This window comes from Pleurodeles waltl, chromosome 3_1 (assembly GCF_031143425.1).
Source record: "Pleurodeles waltl isolate 20211129_DDA chromosome 3_1, aPleWal1.hap1.20221129, whole genome shotgun sequence".
Taxonomy (NCBI): domain Eukaryota; kingdom Metazoa; phylum Chordata; class Amphibia; order Caudata; family Salamandridae; genus Pleurodeles; species Pleurodeles waltl.
Window position 1 is genome coordinate 1458896905 of NC_090440.1, and position 24411 is coordinate 1458921315.

The 24411-nt window shown below is 50.2% G+C and overlaps 1 protein-coding gene across 1 annotated transcript in view; it reads right to left on the bottom strand.

Moving 5' to 3' along the window:
- Positions 1-24411, bottom strand: part of LOC138285298 (ficolin-3-like) — a 165527-nt gene that overhangs the window by 130638 nt on the left and 10478 nt on the right. Inside the window, exon 3 of the mRNA XM_069225041.1 lies at positions 7267-7320. Within this exon, the coding sequence (XP_069081142.1) occupies positions 7267-7320 (54 nt within the window). The remainder of the gene's footprint in view (positions 1-7266; positions 7321-24411) is intronic.

Here is a 24411-nt window from a genome sequence, read left to right on the forward strand (position 1 = left end):
CCTTATTTGTTAATTGTCATCCATGAATGTGATCACATTCGAAACTTGTCTTTATCATTGCTCCACGAAAGTCGCTTGATTTGTTTATTTAATAATTGCTTGAGAAGTTTATGCGGTATAGACTTTTGCCATAGTTCTTCTGCCTGCAAATGCTTTACTGCCGAGGTGATTCTCTTTGCCCATGAGTTTGTGACTTCCGGCAAGTTCATACCTCTTTCTTCCCAAATCAGCAGTTATAGATCCAGATTTAAGAAGGCCCTAGCGCCACCTTGCGCCACTTTAACATCATTTTTTTATTCTACTGTGGTGTTAGGTTAGCAAAAACGCAGCTCCATATTTGCAAAGTGGCGCAATGCACACATTGAGCCACTTTGTAAACCCTTGAGCCACATTATGCCCGCGCCAGGCATAATGTATGCAAGGGGGGAGTTCCAGCGTTAGGAGGTCCAGAAAAATGGCGCAGTGGAATCGATGAGATTCCACTGCGCCATTTCTTGCATAATTTTTAATGCCTGCCTAAGGCAGGTGTTACAGTGAGGCTCCCATTGTTTTCAATGGGCCTCCTGTCACTTTGCTTGAGTAACATCAATATTTTGGGTGCTAATCCTTCAAAGCGCCAAACTAGCGTCAAAATTTATGCTGCTAGTTACCTAATGTGCGCCATGGTATGCCGTATCATAAATACGGCTCACACATGGTGGCGTTAGGGGGGTGCAATGGGGCGCAAGCAAAGTGGCGCATCATAGCATGATGTTCCACTTTTCATAAATTTGCCCACTAGTGTGTTCGGTTGCGACTGCCTTCGCAGAGAGGCATATTTGAGGAGCGCCGCTTGGTCTTGTAGTCCGAATTCCAGCCTGATTTATTTGGGTGAGGCACTGTGTGGAAGTCGGAAGAGAAGGCAAAACACTTTGCTGTGGGCGATATTCATGAAGTGGTGAAACTTGCTGGGAAATATGTCCAGCCCTTATGCCAGGGAAGGGAAAAACTTTGCCTTAATCACCATGAGGAGTAAACTCCAGGTAGGACTTTGCAGTTTTGTTGACAGGGCTTGTACAGATACAATTTGGGACACCATTCTTGCTTTCAAGGTGCTTAGGTGCAGGCAATGCGACCATGGCTCCTGCAGCCAGACACAGAGGTATTTATAGCTGCTACTTCTGCCCACTGGCTGATCCCCCACAGAACCATTGCTTTTTCTTAATTACCCGATTGCCAAAGATAACTACCTTGTTTTTTTCCAAATTTACCAACAGCTCATTTGTCCTGCAGTACTCAGCAAAGCTGTTTAGAACTTTTGCAGGCCTGTGCCTGAGAGATTCAATAGGACGATATCGTCTGCATATAATAATTATGTTAATGGCTGATTACCCAGTTTGGGAGGACGGGAGCTAGCGGCGTTCAATTGTGTGCACAAGTCTGCCAAGTATAGATTGAAAAGCATCTGAGCCAGCATGCAAACCTTGCTTGACACCTCTATCTATCTGGATTTTAGCAGTCATTCTTCCATCACCGCTTATCTTCACCCTTGCCCAGTTATCACAGTTCTGGCGGGAAATTGAGGTTCACTAGCTTCCTCCACAACCTGTGCCATTCTACTGAATCAAGAACTTTGGATAAGTCCACAAAGCAGGTGTACAAGGCCAATTTGTTGTTTGTGTATTTTTCAGCTAACATGGTTAGTGCTGTTTGATTGTCCGAGGAATTTCATGAGGGTCGGAAGCCAATTTGATTCAGGGGTATTATTTTGAGCTTGGTTGCCCATTCCTTTAGTACTTCTAGCAAAAGGCCCGCAAGATTTTTTGAGTCAATGTCGAGCGTTGCAATCAGTCGATAGCTGTCTGGGTTCCATAGAGGCCCTTCTTGTAGACTGGTTGAAAAATTGCCCCTTTCCAGAAATCCAGAATTTTGTTTTCCAAGACATAGGTGTTGAACATATCGCAGAGTTGGCCAGACCAAAAGATAGGGTTGTGTTTTAGAATGCTTGCGGGGAGGCCAGTTGGACTGGGAGCACCACTCTGTCTGCAGTGTTGAATTTGTCCCCCAACCTTTCGTATTTCAAAAGGACAATGGGTTCAACTCGCAACAAGAGTTAGAAATTAATTCCGCTGCATCTTTACAGAAGCAGAGCTTCGAGATGTGCTTGATCCACTTCTCCTTCAGCACCACATAACTTTGGATCCTGGTGGTCCCGCGCTCCAGTTGATTCACAATTGACCACAAGGGCTGGCTGTTCTTATCTTTAGTTGCCTCCACAATTTTGATCCATTCCTGGTCTATATGGGCCTGCTTTGTTTCCCATACAGCCTTCTTGTATTTCTTTCTTAGATCATGAAAGGCACACAGGTGGCTATTGTCCAGCTGTTGTCTCTTTAGGGGTCTGGCTGATGTTATTAAGCTGTTGTCCTTGTTGCCATAAGGCCAACGTGAACCATTGTTTTTTGCTTGGTGGAAGACTGGCACTTGGCCATTGATTGGGATCTAGCCGGTTCATTAATGCTGACAACATTGCCTCCCACTTAGTGAATATATCCGCATGGATCACTTAGTTGGAAAATATGTTGGCTTTCCATGCTTCGTATTTCTCCATGAACAGACTGAACCATCTTATGCAATGTAGATGGCTTCCAGAGGTCTGTTCTTCTATCTTCTGTAGCAGAGCTGCATAATGATTGTTGTTCGTTATTTCCATAATTTGTGCTTGGCAGTCGCTTTCCTTTGGAATTTCTGGAACCCAGATTTTCAGTTTCTTTTCAGGTTTGTTTGTAGGCAGATGGTGTCAAAGTCCCTCAAAAAGGATTACAAACTAAGATCTTTAGCAATTTTGCTGGCCCTCACAATATTCCAGGATATTACCTTGTTTTAACCAGCTTGCATATGGACAGACGTCCTAAGGTTCGGTTTTCTTTGACATTGCTAGTTCTGACTCCATCTTGGTAAAGAGGGGGTATGCCAGGATCGAAGGGTGAGTTTGTACCTGCTAGCTTCCTCGTTTTGCAAAGCCCACTTACTGGCAATATCTTGTCCTAGGGTGGCCCTGTACGATGGAGATTGAGAACTTTTGTGGCCTCATTATGAAGGAGAGGGATGCTCCCTTTGAACATTGAAGAACTGTTCTCTTGGTGCCTGCCCAGGAGTTAGTTGTCTAGACGACGTCCCTTTTTTGGTTTTCTTTGGGGGAAGAGAAAGGATGGGTATTTTACTCTGTTAACTTCCTTTAGCTCTATGCCCCAGTCTTCGAATACTTCTGACTTCAACAACAGTAACTTCACAATTTCTCTGCCCCTGAAACAAACTTCAGTGCACTTGCTTACATCGCACTTTCCTGATGCTAAGAAAGCTACAAATCCGAGGTATTTACTGTTTATTTGTTCCAAGCCTTGGGTTGCAATGCAGATTCACATGAGATTTCCTCGGTTGAGGATATCCCATGGACCCTGGGATTTATATGTCAGGTGCAAAATTAGGGTGTAAGCACCCATACTTTTAAGGGCAGCAAGTGCTTATCTGCTTGCTCATGACCGTTTGTGGTATGAAGAGTTGATGTGATTGCGGCGTCTGTAAATACCTCTTGCTCTGCCAGAAAGGGCACCTGTTTCATAGTGTACACACCAAACTGACTAGCTGGAGGGTTTATGTAGGGCCGCATTGGTCTTGGGGCCCAAGGTAGGGACCCCACGTGTGTGAGGTCACCAGACTGCACACTTGTACCGTCAGGGGCCTTCCCTAGGAGGGTTGCCTGGATGGATGTCTCATATTGATCCAGTTGGAAACAGCTCTCAGAGGACTTCACCTCTCTTGTTATTTTGGCTAGTGCCTCCGTGGGTAGATTTCAGACCTTGAGGATTTTTGGCGTGATGCCTTGGATTATCCTATTGCTGTTAACAAACCGGGGTCCCTCAGGTTCCTGCATCCAGCTGACTCTGTTCCTCCCTCTTCTTGCTGCCTTTGAAGATTGATTCCCCGATTTGAGGTTGGCAGCTGACCTGGTGTGGACTGAGTTTCAGTGTCTGCCGGTTGGGCAGGAGGCTTGTTGTCTGCTTTTTTCCGGCACTTCTCCTTATATTTCCCTCTCTGTGGGCTGTCATTGCTGTATCTGGGGAGGTGTAGGTCTTTATTTTCCTGACCCATAACTGTTTTATTATGCATTTTCCTTAAGTGTTTTTTTGTTTTTCAAAGACAGACAATTATGAAGGGTACTTCCACTGTTTTGAGCTCTTTATTTGAGCTTTCCGCTGTTTCTCCTGAACCCCATGCTGGGCTAGCATCTTCCTGTGCTGCCTTATTAGGCACTTCTTCTTGCAAGCTGCCTGTTGTTTCTGAGCCTTGTAGACACGGGAGACACTGCCTACTGTCTCTGCCCTGTTCCGACTCATATTCTAGATCTGTCACTATTGTGGACATTATTGACAGCAATTCTTCCAATTTGTCCAGAATTGGGCTACAATGACAGCAATAAGTCTGGATAGCCAGCTTCCTGTCGGCCTCCACTTGCGCATGTGCTCTTCTAATGAGCTCATTTAACCTGTCCAACTTGTTGTCAATTGCCATGGTTGTGGTCACCAAACTTTGCAGGATTTGAATTTGAATGTCCAATTTGTCTGTATTGAAAATCGTTGCATTAGTTATGGCTGTTAGAGGTTTGTTTAGGGCATTCCATCCTGTCTAAAGATGGGCATTCTTTGTGTCCGTTAGACTGCAGTTCTGTGATGAATCGAATGCCTGAGACCTGTTGGTAAAGGACTGATTTACACTTATTTCTGCAGGCGTTGGATAAGCGCCCCCTTCCACTGAGCTCTGCTTCTTTTCTTCTTTGTTGAAGACCTATTCTAAATCTTCCTGTGTGAGAGAGGCTTCCTTGTGGAGGCTGGCCATATTCTTCTTTGAGATTGGTGATTCTAAGGTCAGCTTTACCAAGCTTCCTTCAAGGCTTCCTTCTGTGCGATGGCCCATAGAAATGAAGTCTTCGGGTGTCTTGCCTCTGTCCTTTATCACTGTGATTGGAGATAGGGGGGCTTACCACTCCTGCGGTTTGATCACATACTCCGTTAGATTATATTAGAATTTCGGACCTGGTGTTGCACTTAGAGCACTTAGTGCATTTGGTGCAGACAGTCCCCGCATAGATTCTTGTGCTGCTTTACTTGGCGGAACATCCTCCCAAGAAGTGCCAAAGGTAATTGCACTGTCACTAAAAAATCTCCAGTTGGGCTGTTATCTCTGAACTGTCCCTTCAGGGGGGGTTTTATGACTGACAATTTGTACTTGTTGATGCCTTTGCACCCTGTGTACACTTTTCGACCTCCCCCTTATGTCAATTTGTGATCTCCATAGGTGAGCTCCTTTGACTCCTTTATCTGCATCGACTCTATTGTCCCCAGAGGTGCGGCTTGTGTCGTTGTTGGGGGCCTGGAGGAACGCTTCACCTTTCCCCCTTCTGCACGCCCACCCTGATTGTTTGGGACCCCCCTTCTCCTGTCTCAATAGGTTCTGCACCCTGTGGGGTGTCATCAGAAGGAGGGAGCTGCAGGTTCTCATACGCTCCTGCTCTCCCCATGCACCCCATGTACTACTTTGCGCAGCTTTGTGTATCTTTGACCCCTCCGGGTGGTTCCAATTGTCTTTGAATTACTCCTTCTTCCTCACCCGTTGAGGAGAATAATGTGACAGTTGCTGGCAAGAGCTTCTGTCCATGTAAAATATAGCTGCGCTCACTGTAGGATAGATCAGCTCTGAGTCCTTATTGCAGTGACTTTTTTTTTCCTATAGATCACTCACAACATGGGTGTCTTGTCCAGGCGAGCATGTGGCTGTTCTTGCTGGAACTGCACCGGGGGTCAGGAGATTTTCCCAGGTGGGAGGTGGGGGCACTTGTGGACCTTCAATCAAATCTTTCCATCAAACCTGCCCTCCTTCTTGCCATGCAAACAAGTCTGTGCCATTGTCTTCTGTGGTCTGCCCTGCTGCCTGTGGCTTGTTGGCATTGCTGTTGAGGCTGAATGCCTCACTACAGGCCAATTTCTGGCTGCTGCTTTTGTAAAGAGGAACTGATGGCATGCGGGTCTCACAGGAAGCCCCCACCAGCCGCACCCAGTCCTAGCTGGGCCATTTCTGTGGGGGACCAATGCGCACTATCAGTGGCAGCCGTCTACGGCTGTTGCACTTGTGTTGGTGTGGCTGCGTGTGTGGGGTGCTGCAGTGTGGTACAAGGTACCTGTTTGTCCTTGCTTTTTTATCTTCTGCCCAGCTGCCTTTGCACCCCCTCAAGACGGGCTGCTGGTGGTGGGTAGGGGCCTCGCTGCCGCTGCCCTGCGGGAGGTGTGGGGGTAATGGGGCAGCGGCAAACAGGCTCGCGAGGGGTCATGAAAGGGATCTGCCATCACCGTGCTGCATCACACTGTCACTGCTCTGCTGCCACTGCACCGCTGCTTGCCTGTCGGGGCTAGCATGTTTACAGTGGTTCTGGGTCTTCCGGACGTGACCTGTTCGCAGTGGTTCCGGGTCTTGTGACTTGCTTCCGGACTTGACCTGTTCACAGTGGTTGCTCTGTATAATTCACCTGGAGTTCCCAATATTATCTGCTCTCTCTCCCACAATTGCCACACCTGTTAAAACTTGTAATCAGGTGAAACAGTATCTTCATGGGATACCACGATGCTTGCGGTGCGAAATTTATAAAATAAAGAGTGCTGATGCTCAAAGAATGCTTGAAAACCTGACAGCCACTATTAAATTTCAGTGTGACAAATACCAAGGCTGCCTGGTTATGAATCCACCTCAGGCCTCTTTCATTCCTGACAGACACTATCTACCCCTTTATATCACTCTTGCTGTTTTTTTTATTCCTCCGTCGGTAATGGTTTTTCATCCTTCTTGCCTGCTTTTGTGCATTTCCCCCCTCTCACTCTTGGTAAATGTACGATCAGGAAAAATAAGTGAAGATCCCCAAATAGAGCGCGGGTGACCTCCACCGGCAACCGCTGCCTCAAATTACGAAAATGAGGGCCAAGGGTTGGTGGGGTAAAACCAAAGTCCTCCTCAGTCACTCAGAGGTTTCTTCAAATTGATGTGTGACCCGTCACTAGGTAACAATGACAAATCCTTTAATGACAAATTTGTCTTTAGCAATTTTTCCTAACTGATTCATTGCAAATGACTAAATATTTTCTCTTACAAACATTTCTACTTTTATGATTGAGTTACTGTACTTTTTCGTTTTGAATTCAACAGGATGTTTTTTTTTTTAACAATTTCCTTGTGCCTCACCTGCATCTCCCTTGGGTCCAGCTTTACCTGGATGTCCAGGATCACCCTTGAGCCCTGAAAGATGAAGCAAACAAGAAGGAACCTTAGATTTGGTAGCAAATTGGATTTATGGGAAACAAAACGCAGTAATCAGGATGAGAAATTAACAAGTGCAGATTTCCCTACAAAAAGAAATAAGTTAGGCATGTGCAAAATCTTGCCAATTTTGTCAACTTGTTTTCTATTTATGCCAACTTCATGAAACTTGCAACATTTAAACACAATAGATTGTTCAAAATCACATAAAAAGTCGAGTTTGTGAGGAAAAACCTGCAGAATAGTTCTTCAGTTGAAACGATTTTGTAGAAAAAAATCTCCCACAATTTTTTTGCATGAAATTTCACAAAGATGTTGAATTTGTCACCCGTACAACACATTTCTCGTGAAACTATAATTCACCCAGAAAATAAATCGTTGAGCGATTTGAAGCGTTCGAACACAGCAATACTCAAATTCAACAATGCTTACTTTTCCTTCTTTGCCTCTTTTCTCTTCTTTTCCAGTTTAAATCTGGGTAGTAAATTTTTTCTGCCAAATCTTGCTGAATGTGTTGCAGTTCGATGCAGATTCACAGTTAAAAGCAAGGCTCTTTGTTGTCACACAAGCTTCATCTGGAAATGCAGGGCCTCATTTACAAGAGGCCTGCGCCGCAGGGATGTCAGTTTTTGTCACGCTCTGGTGGCGCAGGGCTCTCAATCATATCAATGAGGTGACGCAAAGCCACCCCGTGAGGCTTTGCATGGCCTCAGAGATATGGGGTAAGGCAAGGCAGTGCAAAGCGCTATGTTGTCTTACTTTACGTCAAGGAAGAGTTCCATGGTCATTGTGGTGGGTTTTCCCAACGCCCATGATTTTTGACACATTCCCAGACATACAAGAATCTGTAAATCTGGGAATGCGTCAAAACTGTGCACCTCCCCTGGGGACACACACAGAAAGAGGAAAACGTCTCCCTTGATTGTTTTTGTGCAGGAAGGTGTCCTTTCCTGCACAAAAAACAATCCTACAAACAACGCAGACACCCATGTACTAGGGTGCAAGGGTGTCTGCGTTGGCACTCAGGAGCAATTTCTGTGCCTGTGCCTGCTAAAAGGACAGGAATGCATTGTATCACGTAAAACAGTGCATTCCTGCCTTTTGGCTTTGGCATAGGCCAGCACAGCTAAAAGGCTTTCAGCGCTGCCCCATGCCATGTGTTTGTAAATGAGACCACATTGTTCAATACCCCTTATATGGCAATTTCTACCAGCTCTAAAACTGACTTGTGTATCTAAAAAATAATAGCTCATAGTGTGTGCCATACAAAACGAATCACTCGTTATTAATGTAGCTGATTTTTTTGTCTGTGGAAATGTGATTAAATCAATAAGAAACTTCATTTTGTTGAAGATCCACTATCCTGGTTCATTGCCAAGTCTCCCTCCATGGGTGCTCTGCATGGAGTTGGCGAGCGGAGAAAGGGGTCTCTATCCCAGTATCACGTGTTGCTCACATAATCAGAGTTACTATAAAACATTTTAGATAATGTGAAATGTTAGAGGGTCTGTTACTCAATGCCTTTTAACTACCACAATGTAAAATATGTACACATTTATCTCTTCTGTCTGTCTGGGGACATTGCCATCCATTTTCTTTTTTTTTTAAGACAAAGGGGGTCATTACGACCTTAGCGGTATAAGGCGCTTACCGCCGTGCAGAAGACCGCCAAGACACCGCCACGGCCGCGGTAGACCGCCACAGCTATTATGACACACATCTCGGAATCCGCCGAAATTCAGACACCCACACAACACCGCCACACCAAAGGTCAGCGATAAACTGGCGGAAACAAATCCTCCACCTCCACGCCAACAGAAACACGCCCATGCTATTACGACCCACGAATCCACACGGCGGCCTTTCAACCGCGGTATTCCATTGGCGGTACACACCGCCGCGCTCAAAATACACACATATCTCCAAAACACCGCCACATTGGACAATTCCAAATACACACACCTGATACACATACACACACCACTCCCACACACCCAATACAATATTAAACACACACCCACATCACACACAAACCCCTACGACCACAATTTCTGAGAGAAGGCCAGAGAGAGACAGCACAGAATAGAGAACCCCATCACACAGAGGCACACTACACCATCACCCACACAACACCCACGCACAAAACACCACATACCACTACACTCACCACACTCATCAACACATACACCACCCCACACATCACCTACACCACCCCATGGCACGCCAAAGACACCCCCGCTTCTCCGAGGAGGAGCTCAGGGTCATGGTCGAGGAAAACATCCGGGTAGAGCCACAGCTATTTGGATCACAGGTACAGCACACATCAATAGCCAGGAAGATGGAGCTATGGCAAAGAATAGTCGACAGGGTCAACGCTGTGGGACAGCATCCAAGAAATAGGGAGGACATCAGGAAGAGGTGGAACGACCTACGGGGGAAGGTGCGTTCCACGGTATCCAGGCACCACATCGCGGTACAGTGGACTGGCGGCGGACCCCCACCTCCTCCCCCACAACTAACAACATGGGAGGAGCAAGTCTTGTCCATCTTGCATCCTGAGGGCCTCGCAGGAGTCGTTGGAGGAACGGACACTGGTAAGTCAAATTTCAACTATCATATCCCCCACCCTACCTGCATGCTATCACACACCCCCACCCTCACACCCTCCCCTATCACCCCAAATCCTCACCTATCTACCCATGACACCAACCACCCATCCCAACCCCAAAACCTGCATGACCTAACTAAGCATGGATACCCATCACTAAAGCATGCCCACTGCACAGACCCACAACACCCCCCAACTATCACCACACAAGCCCCCACACAGGAATGCCTGCACTGGGGTACACGCACACCCAAACATTGCACATCATGAAACACACACCTGCAATAATCATGTACTCATACCCCCGCAGGAACCCGAAGGAACGTCACCACACCAGAGGGTCTAGACAACACCACTCCACCCCCAGAAGAGGCCCACAGTGACGACAGCAGCTCTGCCCTACTGGATCTTGATGACCAGCCCAGACCATCGTGGGCCTCAGGACAGTTGGTTCCCCTTGCCCAGCCACAGCCCAACACCGAACTGCCACCCTCTGGGAACACCAGCACAGCACCCACCCAGCGGGCCCAAACCTCCCTACCCAGGACAGGTCAATCAGCGGTGTGTCCACCACTACAGGGAACCCAGGCGAACCCAACAACTACAGGGACCTGGGGGCAGTGGTAGTGGGCACACGGTCCAGGGGACGGAGGCACAGGAACACAGGGGAACTGGGAGGGCTGCTGTGCGACAGAGGGAGGACAGGCCAGGGGAACCTACTCTCAACGAGGCCCTCTCCTCCATCATGGGAGCATACCACCACTCCCAGGAGACGGTGGCAACGGTACTGGGCAAGTTGCAGGAGACCCTGCGTCTGCAGGAGGAGCAGTATTTGGGGTTCCGCCCTGGGCACCATTGTAGGGGTGCTGACGGACATTCAAAAGACCCTGAGGGACACTGTGGCACTCCAAGGGGCCCCTGACACTAGCCACGACAATGAAATGCCCACCACCTCCGCCGGCGCTAGTGGACAGGAGGCACCGCCTCAGGACCAACACACCAGCACCCCATCTCCTGCAGACGGACCACCACCACGCAAGCGGGCCCTGAGATCCAGGAACAAGACAGAGCAAGATGGCAAGACCCCCGTCAGGAAATAAGACCCCCCTGATCGTCCTCCCACTGTCCCACTTTGTTACCCTGTCCAAATCGGAACTGCCCCAGCTCCACTTCCAATGGCCAGATGTGCAATGTACCTGTGAGACTAATAGACTGGACTCTGCCATGGACATTCCTCCACCATCACCCATCCCCATTTCACAACCCCCCTTCATTGTTATGCACTTAAATAAACACCCTTGAAACACTAATAAAACTGGAGTCAGTCAATGATTGTGAACTTTGTATTGTCAATTACAGTGTTAAAAAAGGTTACCCATTGGAAGGCCAACATACCAATGTCACACATCACAAGCCTTTCAAGGGTGCAAGCTGTTGACACGTAGGTTACCACAATAGTGAAACTGAAATGGAAGGGGACAACTCAGTTAACAAATAGTGAGTGAAATGTAGGTACAGGATAGAGGTAGACGTGTGAAAGTTAATAATATGTGAAACATGAAAATGTACTCACCTGTGTCTCACTGAAAATATTGCTGTATGACTGACTCCCTGTTGTCGTTTTCATCTTCATCAGCTTCATCCTCATCACTGTCCACAGGCTCCCCAGGCTCCCCCGCTGCAACAACACCATCATCTGGATCATCCTCCTGCAGAAAAGGCACCTGCCGTCGCAATGCCAAGTTATGGAGCATGGAGCAGGCGATGATGATGTCGCACACTTTCTTCGGTGAGTAGAATAGGGTTCCACCAGTCATATGGAGGCACCTGAACCTGGCCTTCAGGAGGCCGAAGGTCCGCTCGATCACCCTCCTAGTCCGTCCATGGGCCTCATTGTACCGTTCCTCTGCCCTGGTCCTGGGATTCCTCACTGGGGTCAATAGCCATGACAGGTTGGGGTAACCAGAGTCCCCCAATAGCCATACACGGTGCCTCTGGAGTTCACCCATCATATCAGGGATGCTGCTATTCCGCAGGATGTAGGCGTCATGCACAGAGCCCGGGAACATAGCATTTACCTGAGAGATGTACTGGTCTGCCAAACAGACCATCTGGACATTCATGGAATGATAACTCTTCCTGTTCCTGTACACCTGTTCATTCCTGCGGGGGGACCAGAGCTACATGGGCACCATCAATGGCACCTATGACGTTGGGGATATGTCCAAGGGCATAGAAATCACCTTTCACTGCAGGCAAATCCTCCACCTCAGGGAAAATTATGTATCTCCTTACATGTTTCAGCAGTGCAGACAACACTCTGGACAAGACGTTGGAAAACATAGGCTGGGACATCCCTGATGCCATGGCCACTGTTGTCTGAAAAGACCCACTTGCAAGGAAATGCAGCACTGACAGCACCTGCACGTCAGGGGGGATTCCAGTCGGATGGCGGATTGGTGACATCAGGTCTGGCTCCAACTGGGTACATAGTTCCTGGATTGTGGCACGGTCAAACCAGTAGGTCACGATGACATGTCGCTCTTCCATTGTCAACAGGTCCACCAGCGGTCGGTACACCGGCGGATTCCGCCATCTTCCAATATGTCCCAACTGACGGTGCCTAAGAAGGACAACAGCGAAGAAACTGTCACCATTCCTCCAGGTATGCACCCACAGTCACACACAAGACTACAACAGACAATTAACCCATCCGGGAAAGGTTTTGAGTGTAGGCCTCGGTATGTGTGACGCAGTAGTAATGGAAGCCATGTGGGCCCCTGAAATGGCGGCTGCCTGACCTCTAAACTGGGACAATGGGATTGTGGGGTAACTGCGCTGGCGTTGGACACCGTCACGGTAGGCGGTCGTAAAGCGCGGAGCAATGCTGCATTGGTTAACATTGGACCCTATGGGTCCCAGGAGCCAATGAACAGGTGCGCTGGCGGTGATGATGCGCCCGCTGCGGACGTCACCGCCGCGGACGTCACCACCATTTTATATCTCTTCAATCACTAGATACCTGACCTTCGACAGGAGAGGACCTACACTGCTAGCGCTGCTGTGACCTCGGTCTGGAAGCGACGATGGCTGCTGCGTCTGGGGAAAGGGCCCCTGCCTTCACTGCACAGGAGTTGGAGAAACTTGTGGATGGGGTCCTCCCCCAGTACACGCTACTCTACTGTCCTCCAGACCAACAGGTTAGTACACAGGGAGCACGTTGTATGGGCTAGGCCAGGGTGGAGAGGGCTAGGTGGATGAGGGAAGGGGGCAGAGTACATAGAACAGTTATGCATGGGGATGAATGGGCCACAGGGATAGAGTTGGGACGGTGCAGTAGGTAATGACTGTCCTCTTTCCTTGTGCATGTCATGTAGGTCAGCGCCCACCAGAAGAGGGACATTTGGCGTGCCATCGCCAAGGAAGTCCGGACCCTGGGGGCCCACCAGAGACAGGGCACCCACTGCCGTAAGAGATGGGAGGACATTCGCCGCTGCACCAAGAAGACGGCGGAGGGTCAGCTGGGGATGGCCTCCCAACGTGGGAGGGGTGCCCGTCGCACCATGACCCCCCTGATGTTCCGGATCCTGGCGGTGGCCTACCCGGAGTTGGATGGGCGCTTAAGGACATCACAGCAGACACAAGGGGGTGAGTACGACCTCATCATATGGACTTTGCGTGCAGTGGAGGTGTCTGGGTGGGGGTGGTGGGTTGTGGGTGTCCCTAGGCCAGGGCGAGTTAGGTAGGCAAGCCCCCTCCGTTATGTAGGCCATGTGGCACTCTACCCCAGCTCAAAACAGAGGGAAGTTGATGTATAGTTGCACCTTTGCCATCCATGTGGGCAGATTACCACCATTGCCATGTAGGCCATATCCCAGAAATAGCATGTGCAGAGGTCAGGAGCACGACGTAATGCATGGGGCTGCTGCGTCTGTCTTGTCCGCCAACGGTAGCGGTATGCCATGCACTAAAACTCTCTTTCTTCTGTCTCCCCCCTTTTCCTGCTCTCCCTGTTCTTTTGTACATCAGCATCAACAGGCGGAGGTACAGTGGCACTGGAGCATGAGGGAGCTGCATCCCACATGGCCATGGAGGGCCACACCACAGACTCTGAATTCACCAGTGGGACGGAGGGCGAGGGGAGCTTCACGTCGGCCACTAGATCACCAACCAGCGACACTGACTCGTCCGCCGATGGGAGCTACCCTGTGGTGGCGGCACCATCTGTGCGCCCCACTTCTACAGGTACAGCTGCCACCTCCCCTACCAGCACCGCCCTCCCAGCAGCCCCTCAGCGTTCGCCCCCGCGCCCGCTCACCCAGGAGGGTGGGCATCACCTTCGCCCCAGGCATCTCAGGCCCTGCCCCAGTCACCCCTGCTGCCCTCAGTGAGGAGGCCATTGACCTCCTCAGGTCACTCACTGTTGGGCAGTCTACCATTGTGAATGCCATCCAGGGTGTAGAACGAGAGTTGAAACACGGTAATGCATTCCTGGAAGGCATTCATTCTGGTCAGGTTGTCCTTCAGCGAACCCTGCAATCTCTGGCTTCAGCTCTGATGGCAGCCATTGTCCCTGTGTCCAGCTTCCCCCCTCCAACCTCCTCCACCCAGACCCAATCCCTTGTACCCCAGCCCATCCCAAGCACACCTACAGACCAGCCTGCACACAAGTCAACACCCAAAAGTAGCTCAAGCAAACATAGGCAAAACACACACCACAGGCACTCACACAATAATCACATCCATACAGACACAGCAACATCCACTGTCTCCACTGTGTCCCCCTCCTCCTCTTCTCCCTCCTCCCTCCCAGTCTCGTCTACACACACACCTGCATGCACCACATCTACAGGCACTAGGACTCGCACCAGAACACCCAGCACCACACCACGCTCACCTGCACTCACCACCTCCACTGCCATTTACACGTCCCCTGTGTCCTCTCCCAGTGTGTCTGTGACGCCCCCTCCCAAAGTACGCAAACGCCGGCAATCACTCACCCAACATCCATCCACCTCAAGACAGCCTCCTGTACCTGCACCTGCACCCAAAACACCTAAAGTGACACCTCCTACAACCACCTCCTCTACCTCCACTCCCAGACCCCCTCCAACTACCCATCCCAGTGTCCGTCAGAAACTGTCCCTCTGTCAAATTGACCTGTTTGCCCCCACCCCCCCCTCCAGTTCATCAGTCCCGTCGTAGCGCCTCAGCCAAAAAGCCTCCAGTACCAGTGGTGCGTGTTCCAGGTTTTTGGAGTGCACCGTCCACCAGGGCAGGCAGTAGGACCCGGAGCCAAGGCACTGTCAGCCCACCCCCTGTAAAGGCACCGAAATTGGAGAGTGGACGACGGGACCGTGTCAAGACTCCTGGTGGGACAACATGTGAAATGGGATCGAAGGCGATTGGTGAGTCAGCTGTAACTCCAAAGAATGTTCGGAGGAAGTCTGCCCAGCCTGTTGTGAGTGTCACGGCGGAGAAGTGCGCCATCGTTTCCAGCGGTCCAGACACAACCGCCAGCACCGTTGTTACTGGTCCAAAGACCACCGCCAGAGTCATTGCCCAGGAGGGCCCAAGTATCGTCACTGGTCAGGAGACCACCACCAGAGTCATTGCCCAGGAGGGCCCGAGTATCGTCACTGGTCAGAAGACCACCGCCAGAGTCATTGCCCAGGAGGGCCCGAGTAAGACATTGCCCAGGAGGGCCCGAGTATCGTCACTGGTCAGGAGACCACCGCCGGAGTCATTGCCCAGGAGGGCCCGAGTATCGTCACTGGTCAGGAGACCACCGCCGGAGTCAGTGCCCAGGAGGGCCCGAGTATCGTCACTGGTCAGGAGACCACCGCCGGAGTCAGTGCCCAGGAGGGACCAGGATCCCACAGTCCCGCTGGGCGATGATGGAACATCATGCCACACCCCAATGTCCAGTGTGGAGTTCGTCATGCCACACCCCAATGTCCAGTGTGGAGTTCGTCATGCACACCCCAATGTCCAGTGTGGAGTTCGTCATGCCACACACCAATGTCAGTATCTGAACCGCCATCTCAGGCTACCGCTGAACAGTCCCTAGCCAGCCATGGCAAAGCACCGCTGAACAGTCCATAGCCAGCCATGGCAAAGCACTGCTGAACAAGGCCAAGACCGCCATGGTGAAGACCGCTGAACAGTCCATAGCCAGCCATGGCAAAGCACCACTGAACAGTCCATAGCCAGCCATGGCAAAGCACCGCTGAACAAGGCCAAGACCGCCATGGTGAAGACCGCTGAATAAGGCCAAGACCGCCATGGCAAAGCACTGCTGAACAAGGCCAAGACCGCCATGGCAAAGCACCGCTGAACAAGGCCAAGACCGCCATGGTGAAGACTGCTGAACAGTCCATAGCCAGCCATGGCAAAGCACCGCTGAACAAGGCCAAGACCGCCATGGTGAAGACCGCTGAACAGTCCATAGCCAGCCATGGCAAAGCACTGCTGAACAGTCCATAGCCAGCCATGGCAAAGCACAGCTGAACAAGGCCAAGACCGCCATGGTGAAGACCGCTGAACAAGGCCAAGACCGCCATGGTGAAGACCGCTGAACAGTCCATAGCCAGCCATGGCAAAGCACCGCTGAACAGTCCATAGCCAGCCATGGCAAAGCACAGCTGAACAAGGCCAAGACCGCCATGGCAAAGCACCGCTGAACAAGGCCAAGACCGCCATGGCAAAGCACCGCTGAACAAGGCAAAGACCGCCATGGTGAAGACCGCTGAACAGTCCATAGCCAGCCATGGCAAAGCACCGCTGAACAGTCCATAGCCAGCCATGGCAAAGCACCGCTGAACAAGGCCAAGACCGCCATGGCAAAGCACCGCTGAACAAAGCAAAGACCGCCATGGTGAAGACCACTGAACAGTCCATAGCCAGCCATGGCAAAGCACCGCTGAACAAGGCCAAGACCGCCATGGTGAAGACCGCTGATCAGGCCAAACACCGTGTGGGTATGAATAGGCCGCCACATCAGGCATCCTTCTCCCATGTGCAGCTGGGACAGTGACAGGACAGGTACTTTCACGGGAAGACTCATCCAGTCTGGCCACCAGTCACACCCAGTACCAGTTGAGAACTGCATCTACTTGCGTCAATGTGGCTTTGCACTCCCCAGGATGGCACAGTGGGCAACCCACCCACTGTTGTGACTTGAGAGACTGTGGCTTTGCACTCCCCAGTTTGGCACAGTGGGCAACCCACCCACTGTTGTGACTTGAGAGACTGTGGCTTTGCACTCCCCAGGATGGCACAGTGGGCAACCCACCCACCGTTGTGACTTGAGAGACTGTGGCTTTGCACTCCCAAGGATGGCACAGTGGGCAACCCACCCACTGTAAAGACTTGAGAGACTGTGGCTTTGCACTCCCCAGGATGGCACAGTGGGCAACCCACCCACTGTAAAGACTTGAGACACTGTGGCATTGCACTCCCCAGGATGGCACAGTGGGCAACCCACCCACTGTTGTGACTTGATAGACTGTGGCTTTGCACTCCCCAGGATACATCAATGGGCATGGAGCCCCGTCGTGGATATGGCTTTGCAGTCATGTGGCTGAGGTGCCCCCCCTTCCCTTCCCCCTGAGGTGCCTGTAGTGTTTCAATCTGATGCCCCGGCAGTGTTCTCTCGGATTTTGGTCAGGTATCTATTGTGGGCCTTCGCCCATGCATTTTTGGACTGTTGGTGCACGGACTTTGTTGTGTACATATCTGCACTACTTCTTGTATTGTATATATATAAATATGAAAGATTTGGAGATATGATTCAGTATATTTTTTTATGACATGTATATTGGCACATTACAATATTTGAACGGATCTTGCTTTGTCTTTGCATTCTTCCGGGGGGATTGTGGGTTGTTAATGTGATATTTTTTTACAGCATTGGTGTGTATGTTGTAATATGCAAGGGTGGGGGTGGGGGTGTTTGGTGGGTGTCCCCCTAACTTTTGCCACCCCCTCCCCCGTGTCGTAGATGCAGTACTCACCGGTATGTTCTGCGCCTACGTCGCTGTTGTTCGTACAGGAGCAGAAAGACAAGAGCAGGGAGTATTTAGAGTTCCGGCTCCATGGAGTCGTCGTTCCTCGTGGAGTGTGTTAAGGTGAGCGTTTTCCCATTGCAAAAGCTTTTTCCGCCGTGTTTTTATCCACGGTGAATCCGCCCCGGAAAAGGTGGCGGATTGGTGTGTTGTAATAGTGTGGGCGGTACTTTGTCTCCCGCCTGTCTGTTGGCGGTGACCGCCACGCTGTTTGTCTGTACCGCTGTGGCGGGCGAAGTGTTAAAGTGGCTGTCTTTGTTGGCGGTTACCGCCAGGGTCGTAATTCCCTTTTTTTTTCCCCCCGGCCTGTTTGCGGTATCACCCCACCTTTTACACCGTCCGCCAGGGTTGTAATGACCACCAAAATTGTTTTATGTGTCGTTTTGTTCAGTGGAGGTGAATAATAGTCCATGCCTTCCATGTGCCAGCTCCTTGTCTTTGGAATGGTTTGTCCAAAGATCTTTAAAGTTAACCCTCTTTTACTTTATATATAAAATATCTGAGCACCCCACCAATTTTCCTGTTTGTAGTGGACTATCTTTGAATGTTCTTCTTATGTTGTTACGCCTGCAGCGGAGAGTACACTATATAAGAAATACAGGGCCAGATTTATCATATATTCATGCAATGCAGCACAGCAAGACACCATGCTGTGCTGTGCTGAGTGAAAAGTAGAGTGCAGGAATGCACCATAATTTACATTATATGGGGAATTCCTGTCTTTTCCTTGCGCTGGTGCACAATTTGCTGCCTTGCACCAGCGCGGTGCATGGGTGCCTTCATTGTAGGCAGGATTGTTTTGTGCAGCAAGGGGTACTTCCTGCACAAAGACAATCTATTGAGGCATTTTCCTCTTTCTAAGTGTGTTACAGAATGCAGGACACTTAGAAAGAGGAAACAAGAAGAAATAAATCTCTTTCTCCTTGTGCCTCTCCTGGTAAGGCGTACCATTTTGACACATTCCCAGGGTTAACTGTCCTGGTAAATCTGAGAATGGGCCAAAATCTATGAGTGGATGCGTGGGACCACCCATGCTCCACATATGGTATGCCTTCCCACACCAGAGCAACACAAGGTAGTGACTTGTGCTGCCTGTGTTACTCCAGTTTTACCAAGTCTCGCTGACCCAAGCAAGGAGGCCTTCGGAGGTTTGGTAAATATCATACTAGGGTTTGCTTTGTCCTGCCTCACCTTGCATGGTGCAAGGGTGACACAAAAAATTGATAAATGTGGCCCACAATGTAATACCCTAATGTTCACCTGCTGACGTGCATCTGACCAATTCACTACTATGGGCCATATTTAACATTACTTCATGCAACGCAGTATACCTTACCCCACTGCATGAAAGGGAGAGGGCGGACTGCACCAAATCTATCAAGATAAGGCGCACTCCTGCTCTCTGCCTGCACTGGGGCACAAACTGCTGCCTAGCACCAATGCAGGCACCCCTGCACCATGGTTCAATGGTGCCTGCATTACAGACAGGATTGTTTTTGTGCAGGAAGGGACACAAAAGCAATCTTCTAAGGAGAAATAAAGATAAATATGCCCTTATGTATCACCTTGTAATGCTTCCTACGACCACACTAACCATGAAATTTCCTTTACAAGATCATCTACCATGCTGCATGAGGTAATGACACACATTATTCCAAAATGACACATACCAATTAAAATCCCATAAAGAACATAAAGAAATTATTTAGTTCAATGCATAGAAAATTGAAACATGGCTTTCCATATCTGTTGTATACTCTCAATAGAAAAAAATAACCCAGTTTGAAGTTCAGGCTGGCGCTCAGTTCTTACATTGTCTGTCCTACATGGATGGAATCCCTAATCATCAGTTGCTATCTATGCGTCAAAGCAACTCGCTTACGTCAAGCTAAGAAAATCAAACCAGTGGAGGTTGCTGCAGCTCAGTTTCTGGATCCATGTACACAACCACTGTTCTGTGACTTGTTTTCTGTGAGAGTTCATTTCCAGATCGGGTTAGTCTTTACAGAAATGCCTTGGTCCGAATTGTTCACCGAACCCACACTGTGTACAATTAAAATGTATATAATAGCAGAAGTGGTGTGTGATGTCATCTAAGAATAATTGCCACCTCACTCCTTTAGTATTGTAGTCAAAACTGGATGGACAATCTTTCTTAAATGCCTTCTGTGGGTACCAAATGCATTACATCTGCTCTTTACTATAAATGTGCAATTTTTAAACTCTTCTTTTTTTATTTGTTTCTCCTTTTTCATGTTCACCCTCCACCTCCAGCCAGAACAAAGGCAGGTGAATCCCCAAAACCTTTTTCAGTGTAACCAGTGCACCCACTGGTCCAGTTCAATCTCCGAGAAAGGAGACAGAGAGACTAAAGAAGTGTGAAGTTGAAGGCAGGACTCGGAGTAATGCATCAATTACTTACAGGTAATGGCATTCCTCCTAGTCTTACTCCTTCGCCTTCCTTTCCATACCAATGAGGCTCCTTGTCTCACCTAGCCCCCTCCCTTCCCCTTTAAAAAGTCCCCCTGCCCCAACACCTCCTGTACAGAAACAAGCCCAAAACAGCAACTCAGGCATCCCGTACCAGGTGGGCGGGAGTGAACGAAAAGGAAGGTGAGGGAATAGGTTTAGGAGTAATGCCATTACCGCTAAGTAATGGATGCATTACCTTACGTCCCTCCCTCGCCTTCCTTTCCATACCAATGAGATGTAGCAAGAGAAACACAGGAGACGGACATTGAGTTGCAACATATTTAATCACAACAAATTAGGCCACCAGAAAAGAACACCCCTATTGCATCATAGATGGCAACACGGTGACCCAATACCGACTCCAAACATCCCAATTTTGCAATTCTGTAATGACAAACAAAAGTGGATGGAGAGGCCCAAGTAGCCGCCCTGCAAATTTCCACCACAGAAGCGCCCTGTAACTCACCCACCTTAGCAGCCATACCCCGGGTAGAACGCCCCTGAACCCACGGAGGAGGCACAAACCCTTTCAAAGAATATGCCAGCAAAACCATAGAGCGGACCCAATGACTCAAAGAAGCAGTGGACGGTTCCTCCCCTTCCGAGCCGGACCAAAATTAACAAACAACGAATCCCCTTTCCGGAAAGGAGCAACCACCCTCATGTGTTCCAACGATGCCCTAGGAATAACTTCCTGACGAGCATGGAAAGTGGAATTCACCTTGGGAATAAAAGAGGGAACCAGCACAAGAACAACTCGATCCGGAAAAATCTTGCAAAAAGGAAAAGTGTAGGTCAAAGCCCCCAATTCCCCCAAATGCTGGGCAGAAGTGATCGCCACCTGAAAAAAAGTCTTCAGCGTCAGATGACGCAAATCACAGGTCTCCAGAGGCTCAAAAGGAGGACCAGAAAAGACCTCCAACACCAATGAAAGATCCCAGGTAGGAAAGAAATGCACCGTATGAGGAAACAAGTTAAGAAGGCCCTGAAAAAAATCTAGGCATAAAATGACCCTCATCAGAAAGATTACGCAACGGACCCCGAAAACCCTGAATAACCGCCCACTGCGCCCGCAGGGTAGCAACAGACAAACCCAACTGAGCCCCATCTTGAAAAAACTGCATCATCTCAAACAGAGACGCCACCGTAGGATCCACCAGGTGACGCAAACACCAGGCAGAAAACACCTTCCACTGACGATCATAGGACAGTAACGTGGAACAACGCCGGGAAGCCAGCAAAGTCGACGTCAAAGGAACCGCAACGCCATCAATCCCCGCCGTTCAACTTCCAAGCTATCAAGTGCAACCGCCGCAATGACCCTAGAGGGAGGCAAAGAAACGCTAGGGGAGAGGGACAGAGAGGGAGATCCCACATTTGACAGGAGGCCATCAACCAAAGCAACGGAAACCAACTGGCCTGTGGCCAGTGAGGAGTGATCAATAGAATCCTTCCCTCAGTAGATACACCCTCCCCAGAAAAGAACGGAGCAACTGGAAGGGTGGAAATGCATAAAGAAGACCCTGAGGCCAACGACACGACATCCCGTCCCAAGCCAGAGGGCAATGAAACCGGGAGCAAAATCGCCTCACCTTTGCATTCTCTGTGAGGCAAACAAATCCACCACAGGAAGACCCCCACAAGCAAACCAGACGATGGAACAGAGACAACAGGAGGAAAAAAAACTTGGGAGGAAGGAATGACCCTGCTCAACTGATCTGCCCTAACGTTGACCACCCCTTGAATGTACGTGGCAGGAAGAGATAGAACCCAATCCTGAGCCCAAACAAAAATGTCCCTTGCAACCCAAAACAGAGACCGAGACCTGGTCCCACCCTGCTTGTTGACGTAAAACTTGGCAACCAAGTTGTCTGTCCAGAGAAGAACATCCATGTGCCGCTGGGACACCTGAAAATGCACAAGAGCCAGAAGAACCACCTTCAACTCCCTCCAATTCGAGGAGCAGACCGACTACAGAAGAGACCAAAACCCCTGGACGTGCTCCGACCCCTGCCACGTGCCCCATCCGGAGAGACAGTCTTCGGTCGTCACTACAACAGGCACTAAAGGAGCCTAAGGCACCCCCAAACGAGGATGAGCTGGCACCAGCCACCAACCCAACTCCCTGCGAATGAACCCCAACACAGGAATCCTCGCCTGAAGAGTGCCCAGAGCGGGAGACCAACAGGAGAGAAACCAGTTCATCAGGCAAAGAAGATGAAACCGCGCCCAAGGCACCAGAAAAATTACCGAAGCCAAATGACCCTGCAGATGTAACCACTGAAGAGCCCTGGGAGCCCTCAGCGACAAGACCATCAACACCTGGGACTGGAGACTCAACAGTCGCTTCTCCGACACAGTCACCAATCCCTGTAGAGTCAGAAATTGGGCCCAATGAAAACCAGATCCTGAGAAGGAACCAAATCTGACTTCCCCCAATTGACCAAAAACGTGTGACCTTGCAGGACCAAAAAAACCCTTGCCACATGAATCCCCAACAGAACCCTGCTGGGAGCCTGACTCAGAATATCGTCCAAATAAGGATGGACAAACACCTCCTTGGAATGGAGAAGTGCCATCAGAGGAGCCAGCACCTTGGTGAAAATCCTGGGAGAGGATTTGAAGCCAAACGGAAGAACACAGAATTGACAATGGTCCCGCCCACTGCAAAGCAGAGGAACCTCTGAGAGGACAGGGTGACTGGAACATGCAGGTAAGCATCCTGCAGATCCAGAGACCGCAGGAAATCCCCCAGAGAGATCAGAGGAAAAATTGCCTGAACGGACAACATCCGGAAATGCACAGTCTTTATCCAGGAATTCACCCATTTTAGATTCGGCACTGGACGAAAAACTCCCAATACTTTTGGAACCAGGAACAAGATGGAATAAGCACCCCATCCCCGTTCCTCCACAGGAACTCGGGAGATGGCAAGTTCAACAGCAAGTCCTAGACACCCTCCAGCAATGCAGCCCTCTTGGCACCGTCCGCAGGCAAGGGCGTTTGACGAACCGCCCCATATCCGGGGAAACCAGGGTGAAGTCTATGGTGTATCCATTTTCCACAATGTCTAGCACCCAGCGATCAGCGACATCCCCCCGCCAAAAGGGAAGAAAGTGTATCAGTCGACCCCCAAGCGGCCAACTTCTAGTCCCACAGTGATTGTCAGCAACCCTTCTTGAGGCCACCCCGAATGGAAGGACCAGACTTCTTAGGAGAAAATTGGGGCTGAAAATGACGTTTCCTGGAAGAAAAGGCATACTGGAGAAACAAGTAGGAATCAGCCACAGAAGGGTGAAAAACAGGAAAACCCAAACTGTCCCGAACATGGGCCAGACCATCCCACATCTCCTCCCTGGAGACATAGGGGGGTCATTACAACCCTGGCGGTCAAAGACCACCATGGCTGTTGTGGCGATTGCACCGCCAACAGGCTGGCGGTGCAATCCCGGGAATTATGACTGCGGCGGAAGCGCTGCAGTCGCACCGCCGGGGCCGTCGGTTTCCCGCCACATTTGCCCCGGCGGTGATAATCCGCCTGGGCAGCGCTGCTTGCAGCGCTGCCTAGGGGATTCCGAGTCCCCGACCGCCAGACTTTTCCTGGCGGTTTGTACCGCCAGGAAAAGGCTGGTGGTACGGGGAGTCGTCGGGCTCCTGGGGGCCCCTGCACTACCCATGCCACTGGCATGGGCAGTGCAGGGGCCGCCTGACAGGGTCCCCTGCAGCTTTTCACTGTCTGCATAGCAGACAGTGAAAAGCGCAAGCGCACGGCCGCACCACCTCCGGCTCCATTTGGAGCCTGCTCCTGTGTTGCGGGTGAGATCCCCGCTGGGCCGGCGGGCGGAAACCAGGTTTCTGCCCGCCGGCCCAGCGGGGGTCTCATAAGGACCGCGGCAGGAGTGTGGCTGCATTGGCAGCCGCCCG